The following is a 15,274-nucleotide window of genomic DNA, read 5'->3' on the forward strand; positions in this document are numbered from 1 at the left end:
GGCCGCGCAACACCGTGTCACCCAAAGTTGGCGGAGCCCCCTGAGAAGCGTCGGGTTGCCAGATCCGGCTTCACGTTCAGGTAGCTGCTGTTGAAACTTCACCCCCGGACCCGGCGGTGGTGCTCCAGTGTGTGTGGATGTGGGTGAGGGATCGCGGGGTCCAACTGGCTGATGCTGAACACCTGCACGTGGCGGAGGACTGCCTCCTTTTCCTCTGCTCGACCTCCAGCCTGCAGCACTTTCACTCCGCCCGTCAACGCGAGAGAAGGCGAACGATGAGCTCCTCTCTCCCCAAAAGCGAGTCCTCTACTTCTCTGCTGCGATCGAACCGCAGGTCTGAGCACTCGGGTAGCGGTCCACGCGATCACCGGAGCCACCGGGCTCACCACCAGCACCATCCCGCCGGAGACAGCGATTACGCGGGCTGGACGGAGGACTGCGAGACGAGTGCGCGGAGACCTCTCTGCCAACCGAGACACGCCGACCCCCGGTACGACCACCGGGCGCAGAAGAGTCACCCGCAGCACCGGCAGGCGAGCCTCCTGGATGACGGTTACGCTCAGGAGGAGGTGAGACACAGGACGAGTCGGCATCAGATAGAGCGCAGCAAGTCGTCCCGGTCCAAGCCCTCCCATCAGCACCACCAAGACTCCTCTGGAGGTGAGCCGCCCCCGGCAGCGCATCACAGGAGGACCTCTCCAACTCCATCTTACCCGAAGCAAGCGGACGACGCGGCTTTCTTCTTCGAGCCCAGGGAGAGAGTCGTCTCCGGGTCCTCCTCCAGCCTCAGCTCTGACGCACCCGCGACCAGCGCACCTGTCAAGCCCGCAACCAGCCGCACGTCCAAAAGACTGAGCGCGACCGCGTCCGAGTACGACTCGAGTCTGCACCCCATAGTGAAGTCCGTCTTTGGGCAGGTAAGAGGGCACGGGGAGGAAGGGAACTCTCGAAACAGTTGCACTGCAGATTATATGCGTTTGTTTGCCAATGTAAAAAAAAAAAAAAAAAGATTATTGATCACTGATGTCATGTTACACAATGAAAAGGACACTGTGAGTAAATCATGAATCAAGAATCCAGACTCAGAACTGGAAAAAGGTAAAAAATAAATAAAATAGTAGCAAATCACCTGTTAAGCTTAATTTAAGGTTAACACAGAGAATTCTGCCTTCACTTTTCTTTTAGATGCATTTTAATTTATTTCACTGTGCAATGTTTAACAATGCACATTTGGGAGACTATTCAGAGAGACAGCTGAGGGTGCAAAGCAAGTAAACATTGCCATTTACAAAGTCCATCAATGAGAGTATAAATATCCATCATTTGTGACAGAAATAATCCAGTTCGACATCCAATCTTCAACCTAATTCTATATAGACGGACTATTGATATTAGATGCGCTCGGTCAGCATTTTGTCCATATTTTGAACACGGTTTGATATTCTTCTCCTTTTCTGTTGTTGCCAAATTCACTGTAGTCTTGGCTGCATATTAAAAGTCCCTCAGCTGCAATTCTAATTGGTCAACAGCAGATGGAGGTTCATAGGTGAGGTGCAGGTGAAGCTGGAAGCCGTGTGTGATTGGACCTCCAGTTGATTAAAAATGGATGCATGCATTCACTCCAAATCTGGCTCCCATATGTCTCTGGTATCCATCGGTTTCACGCAGTCATGCATCCCAATATCAATACAGCCGCTTTCATGGTGCCTGTCACCTGAGCAACAGCAGGAGGATCCGCTTTCCCGCTGTGTGGAAAAGTGTTCAGTGACGAGAGCTTGACACACACACACACACACACACACACACACACACACACACACACACACACACACACACACACACACACACACACACACAGGTTAAACATTTTTATACTGCTACAAATTGATATGACAATTTATGTTAAATCCTTCACCTCTGTTTACCGACACTGTGGTGAGAGAGGATCAACAGCCAATAAAGGATGTAATAACAAGCACACAATAACTCAGATCATTTTTGCAAGTTAATAACTCACTTTTCATTTGTATTTAATTCACAGAAGAGCATACATTTATTGTATAACATGCTGTATCGTGATGTATATCTTTATGGAGTTATGAAGTCATGTCGTCCAGCCCTACATCACCTGTCTACTAATAATAACAATTCTGCTACACTTCCTCCCGTCACTCTGACACATCGTGTCAGTCGCACGGTGCAGCAGGCCATATATTCCCTCCCATCATTTCCCTTGTTTCAATGAAATCCTTCTCTCTGTGTTGATGATTAAAAAAAAAAAAAAGCTCAAGAGGAGACAATTACCTCCCCGAACGCTAATGTGTTCCAGAAATATCTCCTCTCAATCCAGGCCAGAGCTTCAATCAGTCTTAGGGGTTCCAGTGAGGCAAAATCCATGCAGCGGTGTGCTATATATAAAGTCTCTGCTGACGCATGTGAAACGGCAGATGCTTCGTCCCTTCTATCATATCTGTTTTTCATATGAAATTCTTGGAGGTTTTGGGCATTTTTCTATAGTGTTATTGTATATTTGAAGACTGAGCTCAGAATTACTCATCAAATCATCAATCGAAACATCACAAAGTTGAGCAACTCAGCTATGATGAATGAATATTTTGGAACTGAATCATCAAGTTTGTTTTTTCTTTGTCACTGTGAAGTCACGTCGGCTGTCAGCAGTCAGTAGTGGGTTTGTGAGTTCACGCCTCTCAGTTGTGCACATTGAGTGAGAGAAGGTGAAAGATGTGTGTGAGACTGAAAATGACAGAAGAGCTGTTTGGGGTCATTTTAGTCATATTAACCTTTAATGCTCCGTGTACAGACAGTGAAATGCTGAATGCAGCGTGAACACTCTACAAATTCTTTTATTTCATATTTTCTTACGTAACACCAAGATCTGCATACAACCTCAACAAAACTCATTCGCTACCAGCGGAAGGAGCTAAAAATAGCCCGTCAAGACCTGATTACCAGAGACTGGAGGAGGCAGTTTGTGGTTTTATTTTATTCATTTTTTTTGTTCATCTTGGTAAAAATATTCAAATCCTTTGGCAAGCGTGTTACCTGAGGGAGCCGTATGGAGAAAATACAATCCGCTGTTCCATATTCATAAGATGAATCATGATATGGGGGGGTAAGGACAGATGTTAGCTGCTGGAATGAGTGTTGCAGCTTGATAGTTACAGATTGGTTGTGATATAATGATTCATTAGATTAAAGCATTTTTATTGTTTTGAAGTTCACATATTTTAGCATATTCTGTAGCACCATAGTCAACATTCAGGCCAACATTCAGGAGTATTCTGTTTCCATTTCAAGAGATAATCACGTCTCAGCTTGTGTGACCTTCAGTGACCTTGATCTGGAAAAAAAGAATCTCACTGTTATTTTCTCAGTGTGGTACAGACCCGGTATTGAAACAGGTCTATTATCTATACTGCAGAGAGATGTATTATTGAGGAGATTACTTCCCCTTCGAATGAAAATGAGATGAAAGAATGTGTGTGTTAACCAGCAGAGGGAGCACGTACTGTTTGAATTATGGCTCTGAATTCCAAGAGTGAGTGAGTGAGTGAGAGGGATTAATAGTCCACTGTGTGTCACATCAGTGAGACGGGAGAAGTGGAAGGGCAGGGAAAGACAGAGAGGGAAGCGAGGCAATTGGAGGAATAAAAAAGAAAGTGCTGGTAGACCTGCTGATTGTTATATAAGACAAAACACTCATCAACTCTCACTTCCCTGCTCCAATCCGACAGCTCCAAACACAATGTGAAGAAAGGTCTTAAAGCACAGATTAGCCCTTCACTTCTCGCCCGTTTCCCCTGTTAGTCATCTCGCGTTTTGCACCCACTGACGTTTCCTGTCGTTCCTTCCTTTCCCTTTTTTTTCTAACAAAATCTCTCTGCCTGTTCCTTCGCCGGGGTCGCACTGACCTTGATGATGTCCGAAGAGCGGGGAAAAAAAGAGAGAGTGCTTCACAACGGAAGAAAACATGACCATAGTGAGGAGAAAGAGCTGGGAGGAAATGAGAGGAGAGAGCTCATTGAATTCACCTCAGCATATGCCTCTGGCATGTCTAGCTATTTTTAGACACAGATGGATATTTTTATATCTGCTGGCAAAGAAGGAGGGTAGAAAATGCACTCTTTGGTTAAATCCCCTTTTTCAGATGAGGATTAGGCAGCGAAATGTAAAAGCCTGCGCACACAACTGTATGTATATGCTGCAATTTTACGCACGTGTGTGTGTGTGTGTGTGTGTGTGTGTGTGTGTGTGTGTGTGTGTGTGTGTGTGTGTGTGTGTGTGTGTGTGTGTGTGTGTGTGTGTGTGTGTGTGTGTGTGTGTGTGTGTGTGTGTGTGTGTGTGTGTGTGTGTGTGTGTTTACCAGTCATCAATGCATCATATTTTATAGGCCGGTCATGTATTTTTTTGGTATGTAAAATCTAAATCTGCAAAGTAGATATAAGTGTAAAATAAATTAAATTACAATATTTCCCTCTGAAATGCAGTGGAGTAAGAATAACACACACACACGTGAGTACTGTGTGTGTGTGTGTGTGTGTGTGTTGGGTGATGGTGATGCTAAATATTCATGGAACCTGGGGCTTAGAGGGAAGTCATTGAGAGACGGGGCAATGAGACAGAGGACAGGATAAAAGTCAGAGGAGACACAGCAGAGTTTTAATTGACTGAAATGAGACGCGTCTATATTTTGCCGCCGCTGACGCACGAGACGTTTAACCAGAAGGATTTTACGTCTGAAATGACGCTGAAACACCAGAATAATCTGCATTAAATCTGATTAGTCTTATTAATCAACTGTAGGATGGAGCTGCGACGTCCCGGCTCTAGCTCAAGAAGATGACGGCGTGCATTGTGTGTTTTTTCACTGCCTAGACATCCTGTGATGATGGCAAATGTACATACACAGAATAAATCTCACAGTCGCTCTATTTATGCATTCGTCTTTGCGTCAGAATCCACTGTGAGGGAAACGTTAGCTTTAGGGAAAAGACTGTGGTTGACCAAGACAGAGTTGCATATCATTTAACTCTGCAAATTTATTGAAAGATGCAAAAAAGTGTTATAGCCAAAGAGGAATGGTCAGATTGCTGCAGGATAACTGATGAACGGATGAAACAGGATGATGTTTGACCTCAAAATCTTCATTAAAAGAAAAAAGTGATTTCTTTGCATTGGGTGCACACGGAATATTTTTTGCAGAAGTCATTGTGAATCCGTGTGAGATTTCCGGAAATCGCTCCTCAGACATTCAGATGATTGTTCTCCTGAGATGTTTGTGAAACGTTGTTGTAGTTTGTAAGTAGTTATGTAAAGTAAATACGTGAGTGTGAAGGATACAGCCAGGGAGGGAGGAGGGAGGGAGGGGGGGGTGGATCTCATGCTCGTGCACATTATGGCCTGACATTATCGGAGCTGACGGCTCCTGTGTCTGACGTCTGATGTGTTCTGAAGTTCACAATGAGCCTCCGGTGAGAGGCCGGGTGAATCATCCGCCGAACAACACGAGGAGCCGCCGAGATATTGAATGGGAGCGAGATCTGAGGCGACTCTGGCGTGAACGCGTTTATTAAAATAGCAGACAATAGACAAGGTCGAGCAGGAGAAATGAGGATGTGTATTAAATTCGCTGAAAGGACCTCGGGAGTGAATGCTGCTGGTAAATACCTTAAAATGATGATTTTTGTCCTGGGTTGTGATTTGTAGATTTAGACGGTGGTGGAAGATCCTTCTCACGTGGATGTTTGATCTTCACCGTGCAGAAGGCTGTTTGTCTCCTGGAGGGACGAAGTTTCTCTCTGCTAAACTTAAGACGTGCAACAAGCACATCACAGCTTGTTTGGCAGCCAATCATCAATATGCACACGTGTGATGTAGAAAGGTGAAGCCTCGAGTGCACACACACACACACACACACACACACACACACACACACACACACACACACACACACACTCAGAGTGGAAATTATGATTCAACGTAGATACTTTTTAGTTTCAATTCTCAAGTCTTAAGCCTAAGTAAAAGTACCAACACTACAATGTGAAAATACTCCACTACAAGTAATGGATTCACAATATTATCAGCTAAATGTACTGAAGGTAAAACTGAGTCTTAAACACTTATTTACATGTATGTTTGTTTTGTTTTACTAATGCATCGATGTGGACTCCATTTTAAAATTGTAGCTGGTTGAAATGCTGATAATTCAAACTATTTTATTTACCAGTCATCAAGGCATCATATTTTATAAGCGGGTCATATTTTTTTGGGATGTAAAATCCAAATCTGTAAAGTAAATATTAGTGTAAAATAAATGAAATTACAATATTTCCCCCTGAAATGCAGTGAAGCAAGAATAACACTCAGTGCGTGTGTGTGTGTGTGTGTGTGTGTGTGTGTGCGTGTGTGTGTGTGTGTGTGTGTGTGTGTGTGTGTGTGTGTGGATGAGAGAGGCTGCAAGAGAGCATTTCTTTGTCTGACCGTGTGTGTGTGTGTGTGTGTGTTTGCATTTGCGCGTGTTGGTTTGCATCCTTGGTGGTTCACAATCCATTTGTCCTTTTTTTTCACATTTTGGCTTTGATCTGCCCTTCAGGCTTAACATGACATTGTGTGTGTGTGTGTGTGCGTGTGTGTGTGGGAGAGGGGGATGGATGCTTGAGGAAGAGTGGGGAGAAATGTGGGAGAGTAGGGGGTGAAGGGAGAGCGTGCGTAGTATTTTTAGCTCCACAGCCCCACATCCCTGTGTGTTTAATCGAGTGTGTGTGTGTGTGTGTGTGTGTGTGTGAATGAGTGTATATTTGTTTGTGTGTGTGTGTGTGTGTGTATGTGTGTATGCATGTTTGGATTAGTGTCTCCAGCGTCTCGCTCAGGGGAAGGTAATATGCTAGTCCGTATGAGCTTCTTCTGTCACATTCGCGTAGATGGTTTAAAACTGTGGAGAGAGCGAGGGTAAAAAAGGGCAAGAGACAGACGGACGTAGAGAGAGAGAGAGAGAGGGGGGGGGGGAGAGAGAGAGAGAGAGAGAGAGAGAGAGAGAGAGAGAGAGAGAGAGGGGAGGGAGGAAAGACACTGTCGGAGAGAGGATGGAATGAATAAGCAATCTTGCTTTTTCTACTCCTGCCGCTTGCATCTCGCTCTGATCACATGCATGCTTCCTCTCCCTCGCTTATCGTTGTGTTGTTCTGCTCCGTCCTTCGTCCTTGTTTACATATTTCCTCCTTTGTCTCAGTGTCCCTCCCCTCGTACCTCCTGGCGTCCTCGCCTCTAGGTGCCCCTCCCCACCCCCCCCCGATACACTCCTTCGTCCTCTCCCTCCTGCCTCCTCTACCCCCTATGATGCGTCTGATCCTCTGCCTGCCTCTTTCCCCAAATGTCCTCTTGTATCAGTCAATGACCCACTGAACCCTCTTTCCCTTTTCTAATCACTCCTTTTTCCCCATGCATGCCCGAAAACATATGCAAACACACATGCATACACTCACACACAGCCTCACTGACACAGACACTGTTAGAGAGAATACATAAAACAAGAAGGATTTTCTTTTTTGCAATGGGCAACTCTGTAAAGTCGCTTAAAATTTTCACCAAGAAGGTAAGGTCCGCTCTGCTGCGGTCTCCCTGAATCCCCCTGATGCATGTTCATGGCGTGTCCCTCACCTGACCAAAGGCTATGTGACTGGACCTGCGCTGACTGGACCCTGTGTGCCGTCTGACTGGATGCTCACTAACCAGCTGTGTTGAACTGTTTTCCTGTGTTTTGTGTTGTCGGGGACCAAGGACAGCGAAGAGGTTTCAGACAATGTTAGGAATTTATAGTCTTTATTATTGATTAGGACTTTGTTGAAAATATTCACAGCTTATCTTGTGTATTTTTGTTGCGCTTTGCAGGAACTCATTTTAGCCTTTTAGACAAAGCTCAGAGTCGGTCGCCGTTGACGATGCTCAACCTGTTGGTGAAGTTGCTGAATTTGGATCATGTCGCCAGACATTAGAGTTAGTCAAACTGCACGGTTTTGCCACTTTACCAGCGAGCGACGATTTCTACCCTGTTGAACCTGCACCTGCGGGATGCGTCCAGTCGGTGGAAATGATGTAAACAGGTGTGCTCTTTTAACTCCGTCCGATTCTATTAACTCAAATGTACCACTGGCATTGAAGCTTACAGCATATGAGGAACCGCAGAGGAACATTCAGAAGACCATATGTGTGAAGGCTTAAAGAAGATAACCTTTGTCTGTACCATTCTCTTTCATCTGCCGTCCTCATTGTATCAGTGTATGCTTGAATGGGCTCCTCAGTGTAGCAGGCAGACGGCGCCACAAATAGATTCTCCTTCATTTAAGCAGCTGCACATCCTTGAGGAAGCATTATATGACGAGCAACTGTTGATGCCATCTGTGCAAAATGGGTTGGAGTGCTGGAGAAGTTCTTGCCTGACTTCAGCCTTTTTCTTCCCCTCTTTTTTTTTTTGTTTTGTTGTAGTTATATAACTGCAAACGCGTGGCTTCATAGTACATTTCTGGCACGATATACCCACGGACAGCCCTGCTCCATGCATCACTTGTTCAGATTACCCAGTGGGCATCCGTTCCTGTGGTGGGGGATAGTAGGAATGCATGAGTAGGACTGGCATGGTAGCAGATGAAGTGTGAAGGTCATTTGTATATATGGTGTCTATTAGCATGTATGCTTATACATTTTTCATTGCGTTTCCATGTAGATGTCTCACATTTGCTGTAAAAGCATTTGTAGTCGGTTACTAGCTCACGTCTGTGAGATTTAAAGCAGCAGCTAAGATGGTCCCTTGGTAATTTGCTGTGACAGTGAGTCCACTCACTTTTAGCTGGATTGTCCTCTAGTTGGATGTCACACGGCGGTCACAGCAGACTTGACCGACATTATGTGTTATAAGTAAGAAGAGATGTAACTGCTGGAGTAGATAGTCACAGTATGTAAGCCTTAAGCAGCTGCTCTCTCTAATTCAAATATTAGCCAGAGCAATGTTTGGACCTTATTTGGCTTTATTTAGAAGTGTTTTATTTATTTTGTCCACTGGCGCACAGTGATTGCCCGTTTCTAATTAACCTGTAGCTCTCTCTGTAATTAGGATGACTGCTGTGAGAAGGACATTTGCCCCTTGGTTGGTCGGCTAATGGGTGATTATAATGAAATGGTTGGCTGAACATTAGCGTCTTCTGGACAACACCATTATTCTTCATGTGGACAAAAAACAAAATCAGTCTTGTTGATTGTAAATCCACTGTTTAGACACATGTGTCATTTCTTAGAATCACGATGCTGTCCGACCGCAAGTGAGTGCTCGTTGCACAGGAAACTACGGTAATTACATCACAGTTAGTCTGTAAACTGGGATTAATCTTTACAACATACAGTTGCTCCCCAGGCACTCAACAGCAGCCCACTGCTCCGACAATGCTTAGGATGGGTTGAATACAGAGGTCAAAGTTCATGCATGTGATGATTGAAATACATTTTTTAAGAATGCTCAAAAGTGCAAAACTAAAAAAATTACCAAATGTTTAGAGAAATCGTAATTATCCTTAAAGACAAGTAAATGCTGCCTGTGAGTTTGAAAAGTGAAGCCTATATGAAAGTGCCTTAAACTTGCGTTCTTACTAATAGCCAGCAGGGGGCGACTCCTCCCTTTTACAAGCAAAATCTGATTGTATAGACTTCTATGAGAAATTAACCCTACTTCTCACTTGATTTATTATCTCAGTGAACATGAGTTGACTCGTTCTACTCCTTTGATACAGTGTGATTTCCATTCAGTAAATAGATGATAAAGTCGTGCTTCCTGATGGACAGGGCTCTGCTGTGTGCATCTTTCACGCTGTATTTTCAGTTCATGAAAGTTAATTATAACTTTTCAGTCAACTAAAAAAATGCCTTATTCAGAGTTAGGACTACTGACTACGATCCCCTCTTATGTACAGTCTATGTAGTTTTGCTCTGCAATCAACTCCACCATTGGCGCTGTCCGTGACATGTGATGCAGGGCTCGGTAGTGTTCTGTTGTGAAGAATTGTGACCTGCTGGACAGATTCATGGATGGCATCAGTTGCTCTTGTCATGACAAATTACAACCTCTTCACTCCGACTGTGCTTTGCTAAACTGTGACCGACCTGACTCCACACTTCTCTGCCACCGACCTGACGACACACTTTTCTACAACCGACAGACATATGCCCGTCACACCCCCCCCTTTCATCCCGCCTCCTCACCGGCTCCTTGTTGACTCCATGCTACACCACAGTCTGAGTCACGGTCTCTACCCCTGTCTTTGCCCCCTGCTCCCATGTCTGGCCCCCCGCCTCGGATGCTGCTCCAGGACCAAAAGAAGAACTACAAAGCAGTGCAGTCCTGTGAGGAGGGGGGATCTGGGGGGGCCTATCTTGAGCCGCTAGTGGCCCTGGCCCAGAACGGAGCCAACATGCACAACGTACTGGGGCCTGCGTGCATCTTTCTACGCAAGGGCTTCGCTGAGAGCCGGCAGGCTGTACGTAAGTCCAGACAATATCATGTGCATGCTTGCCAAGAGATCAGCACGCAGCCCAGTGCACGCACAACAAACAGAGACGTGTGATGAATGAGAGTAGTAACTAACGCCAGCACTCACAGCATGTAAATAAACGCAGGGGGAATGACATGATGGGATTAAAGGATGTGTAATCTTTCCTCTTGATGGCAAGAATGCTGAATGCAAGGGTGTGTGTGTGTGTGTGTGTGTGTGTGTGTGGACATTTGTCCCAGGACGGAGAATTTCATTAATGCCAGTTTATGATGACGATGGCAGAAACGCTCCTTACAACACGATTATCTCTCTTCTGTCTTCTTGCGTTTCCAGTACTGACAACAACACGCGTCAAGGTCTTGTTATGAAAGAAACCCTCACTGTAGACGATGTTTTACGTTGTTCCGACGTCAAGCTGTCACGTGTCTGTTCATAATGGATGCAGGGTTTTTTTTTAATTCAGTGTACCGTCAAATAAAGGAACCGTTGCGTCCTTTGCGTCTTTCCATTATCTCTGCATCTCCATGTTGTTTTTTTAAAATGGACTTCTATCCTGTTATTCTTGGACAGGGTGTCGCAGAGTGCCAGGAGGCTGCATGTTTTCTTCAGCAGGCGATCTCACTGATAAGCTCCTTCTCTATGGCTGCAAGCAATCATGCAGACTCTTGAGCACCCTGCAGTTTTTGTTTTTAAAGACATCGTATTGTGTGAGGAATGCTGCGTATTGGCATGATTTTATGATATCAACAGAGTTTGGATCCTAACCTTTACGGTGTGATCCTTCACAGGACCGAGAGCTGAGACCCGAAGAAATGGATGGTACGTCACATTTCAAGTGGAAATAAAACTGTAATTGTCTTTCTGGAATATGCTCTCATCATTTTCACGTCTCTCTTTCCCCATCTCTCTCAGAGTTGCGCGAGGCATTCAAGGAGTTCGACAAAGACAAAGATGGGTTTATCGGCTGTAAAGACTTGGGGAACTGCATGAGAACGATGGGCTACATGCCGACGGAGATGGAGCTAATAGAACTGAGCCAGCAGATCAACATGAATTGTAAGCAAAACTGCATCTAAGTGTGCAAAGCATGTGCTGGATGTTTGAGTTCAATACTTTTACACACACTTTAAAACCACGCTCAGGCTGCAGCATCACGATTCATCTTATAGAGTACAAATAAAGCAAAACACGTTGTCATGTTTGGTCTCTACGAATACGCCGAAGGTTAACCCAACGTCCTCTTTCAATCCGTCCAACAGTGGGAGGACACGTTGACTTTGAAGACTTTGTTGAACTCATGGGGCCCAAACTTCTGGCTGAAACGGCAGACATGATCGGGGTGAAAGAGCTGAGGGATGCATTCAAGGAGGTGAGGAGAGATGTTGAGAGAAGCATTGGGTCTAGGATGTTACTTTATGATCTAATTACCGGGTTTTATTCATCTCTCTCTCGTCCTTCTCAGTTTGACACTAACGGCGACGGCCAGATCAGCACAGCCGAACTTAGAGAAGCAATGAAGAAACTTTTGGGACAACAGGTACGGAGCTGCTGGGAGAGTCTGTCCTCTTCCATCACTGTCTGTTTACTCGACTTGTGTATCTTGTGATGTTCACACCTTCACCGCAACTTGACTGTTTCAGGTCGGACACAGAGACCTGGAAGACATCCTGAGAGACATCGACCTCAACGGAGACGGCCACGTAGACTTTGAAGGTGTGTGACGTCATACGCCGTCCCTTTGTCTGTCGGTGTCTTTCTATATCTGTCACTCTTTCTCTTTCAAAACGCACATTTTCAAAGTCAAATCCCGACATTTGTGCTGATATTCCAATACCACGCTGATAGTGAGGCGACGGGGATGAAGGCTGCAGGTCTGCCTGTCAGATTATCTCCATACCAAGGGATTATGGCACCTCATAGATTACCCATAGAGGAAAAAGATGCATGCAGGCTGTCAGGGATGAAAATATCAGAAATGGCCGTACATCAACACATACATTCACCTGAAATCTATATGGCATCCATCAATAACGGGTTTGTGACCTTGACCTTGGTTATGTTGTGTCCACCTGACAAATGTAATATACAGTTAGTCCAATAGTTACTCTCATTTTAGCTCAGTTTCTGCCCTCCAACTAACTTCTGAGAGCTTAGCTTCATTGTTTGGTGCAGGGCAGCATACAGTGGTGTTTTTAGAGCTTTTTCACTGAAAATAAAATGCTTTGAGAGTGAAGTTGCAAGCTGTAAAACCAAAACAATGAGCTAAAAGTCACTGAAATGTGTTGAGTCGAGTGATGATTCCCTGTAGTTTTTGTAACTATGAGCAGATCTTTTTGTATAAAGTACAGATCTTTTTATACCTGCACACACAATATGATGTAAATGATGGCTTTTAGGTTACCTAAACAGATTAGAATCCATTTACATGGAGAATATTTTGTTGTTGTTTTGTCATCTCGACTGTTGACCTGGAGCCCCGTTTAGGTTCCACCAAGTAAATTAAGCTCCCCTTTAGGTAACTGAATGGAAATAAATTCCTTAATTGAGTCCAGCAGCACAATCCCTCATGATCATAAACATCCTTGTATTGGAAACTTGTATTTAGAACTTTCATTGATGATGTTTCCTTACTTCCCAGAGTTTGTGCGGATGATGTCTCGGTGAGTTCCTGACCAGAGTCGACATGTTAAAACACAACATGGAGTCTCTGTTGATATAAGAGAGTCCTGAACTTCTGAACTGTCGACGGACAAGAAAACAAAAACATATCAACCCGCCCTGAAACTGCCACGCTGAAGCACAACGGCTGACGACTACAGCCGGGAGCAACACTGTTGATTATATGCTGCTGCTGTTTCTTAGAACATAAACAGAACCGACGGCTGCATTTATGACTTTTACAAAGTATATTTTAAAAAAACATAAAAGCCTATTTTTCCTTTAGTAATAACAATATTTCTAATGCTGTTGAATCCATGGGTAAATGGTAACGGAGTGTTTGAGTTAGTTTGCTCAAACACATTAATGTTAATAACTGTCACAATTAAAATACAGCACATTCCTCTGAGGACATCTTAAGCACAAATATAATATGGCAATATGGAAAATATTTCATGTAATTCTGTCAAAGCTGTGTGTTTGTGTTTTGTGTATATTGGTGTTTCTCTCCATCCTACTGTAGGTTTATTATGTCCCTTAAGACAACCCCAGTTAAGGCGAGCCCATATTTGTTATATGTAATGTAGCACTGATGTCTTCTGACTTAAATAACATGATTATGCCCATTTTACTGTGATATATACATATATGTGATTTTTCAGTGTGCATTACTCCTTCAACTGCAAAAAAAAAAATACTTGACATGTTCTTGTTACAGTGAGTTGCTAATCCTCACTGCAGTAGGCCTTTTTTTTTTTAATTACATGTATGTTTAATTAATTCTGAATATCACTCGGGATAAATACACACTGGTTGGTGATCAACAGAATGCTAAAACTATACATGAAGGAGATATTCTGCTTATGCTTTAATCTTTACCAGAGAACTTTGATTAATGTACTTGTTTATTGAGGTTTTGTGAGTCTGCATAACAGTCCTGAAGTGATTTTTCACTTTGGTGCAACATTTACTTTTGACTTTAATACCTCAAAATGTACTGAACAATCAACCGTTTTCATAAACTGCCCCCACCATATAGGCTCTAATAACTATTTCTTAACCCTCTCTTACCTTCACTATCTGTATTTGTAAAGAGCATATGCTTCTTTATGAAAAAAAGCCAAAGAAAGTTTACAAAAATATTATTTGAGTCTTATTTAGTGTGGTAAGTATATGTGGTGTGTTTTAGAGATATGATCCGTTGGATCATATTTTCAAAACGGCTGCTTGAAATGCCCTTCATTCTTACCGGGGCAGCTAAATTATTGGTTGACTGTTCATAAATGGACATGGATTTATGCATGCTATAAAGCTGAGATATTCTTCTAAAGGGAAATCTTACTTTGTGCTCTTACTTGTCTTAAGTGTGTGAAACTATGCATGCAAGCAAACAACTGACATTTGTAGCAGAATATATAAAAAAAATAAAGGTTTTTATTGTTAACTTGAGCCCAGAAGCCATTTCTGTAGACTAGTGTGGGTGTGTTGGCGTGTACGCACAATGTTGTGAGAACATTTATCTAGAAAGCCACATTATAACATCCTTTCAAAGAAAACTTCATACTTCATTAAGGTGAGGACATTTATTTTTTCATTTTAATTTTTTCATTTCACCAGCCAATAAAGTGTTTACATTGGTAAACAAATTACATTTTTTCCACATGTTGTCATTTTCCAGTGTGAACGTATTAAACACAGTTCGACATCTTTATTTTGGCCCACCACATTGCAGTCTGAACCACCTGTCCTGCTCACGGTGCAGTGACAGAGGCCCTAATTGGCCACCTGTTGCCATGACGACTGCTTACAACGCCGTCTACAGTTGTAGTTAGTGTGTTGCTAACAGCTTGTAAAGCCGCCGGCACAGTGAGATCCCCGTACTTAAACCCGGACTGTCCAGATGGAGGTCTACCTGACCGCCTGTCATCTCAACCCTCCTTTGGCACGACGAGCGTCGAATCCGGAGGACGGTAAGAGCCGTTGCTCGCTAGCTAACACACTATTAGCCGTTAGCTGTGGGTCAAGGTCAGCTTTATTATTATTATTAACATAGCAGC

General features: G+C 43.7%; 1 protein-coding gene across 2 annotated transcripts; it reads left to right on the forward strand.

Annotated features, from left to right (window-relative positions):
• The first annotated feature begins 48 nt into the window (after positions 1–48).
• Positions 49–14,642, forward strand: cabp1b (calcium binding protein 1b). Of its 2 annotated transcripts, XM_084036047.1 has the most exons (8): positions 49–917; positions 10,377–10,544; positions 11,348–11,378; positions 11,472–11,615; positions 11,819–11,928; positions 12,022–12,096; positions 12,200–12,272; positions 13,198–14,642. In XM_084036047.1, exons 1-8 carry the CDS (start codon positions 138–140, stop codon positions 13,221–13,223), a joined length of 1,407 nt encoding a protein of 468 aa, XP_083892173.1. In that variant the 5' UTR covers positions 49–137; the 3' UTR covers positions 13,224–14,642. The 2 variants fall into 2 exon arrangements, with proteins under 2 accessions (XP_083892173.1, XP_083892174.1); XM_084036048.1 differs by lacking the exon at positions 10,377–10,544 and having other exon boundaries at positions 51–917.
• The last annotated feature ends 632 nt before the right edge of the window (positions 14,643–15,274 follow it).

This window comes from Eutrigla gurnardus, assembly GCF_963514095.1.
Source record: "Eutrigla gurnardus genome assembly, chromosome: 19".
In the NCBI taxonomy this organism is placed as follows: domain Eukaryota; kingdom Metazoa; phylum Chordata; class Actinopteri; order Perciformes; family Triglidae; genus Eutrigla; species Eutrigla gurnardus.

Coding starts and splice junctions, on each gene's coding strand:
- cabp1b (XM_084036047.1), top strand. CDS start 138: ATGTGGGTGAGGGATCGCGGGGTCCAACTGGCTGATGCTGAACACCTG. Junction 918..10,376: donor TGAAGTCCGTCTTTGGGCAG/GTAAGAGGGCAC, acceptor ATGCTGCTCCAG/GACCAAAAGAAGAACTACAA. Junction 11,379..11,471: donor GAGACCCGAAGAAATGGATG/GTACGTCACATT, acceptor CATCTCTCTCAG/AGTTGCGCGAGGCATTCAAG.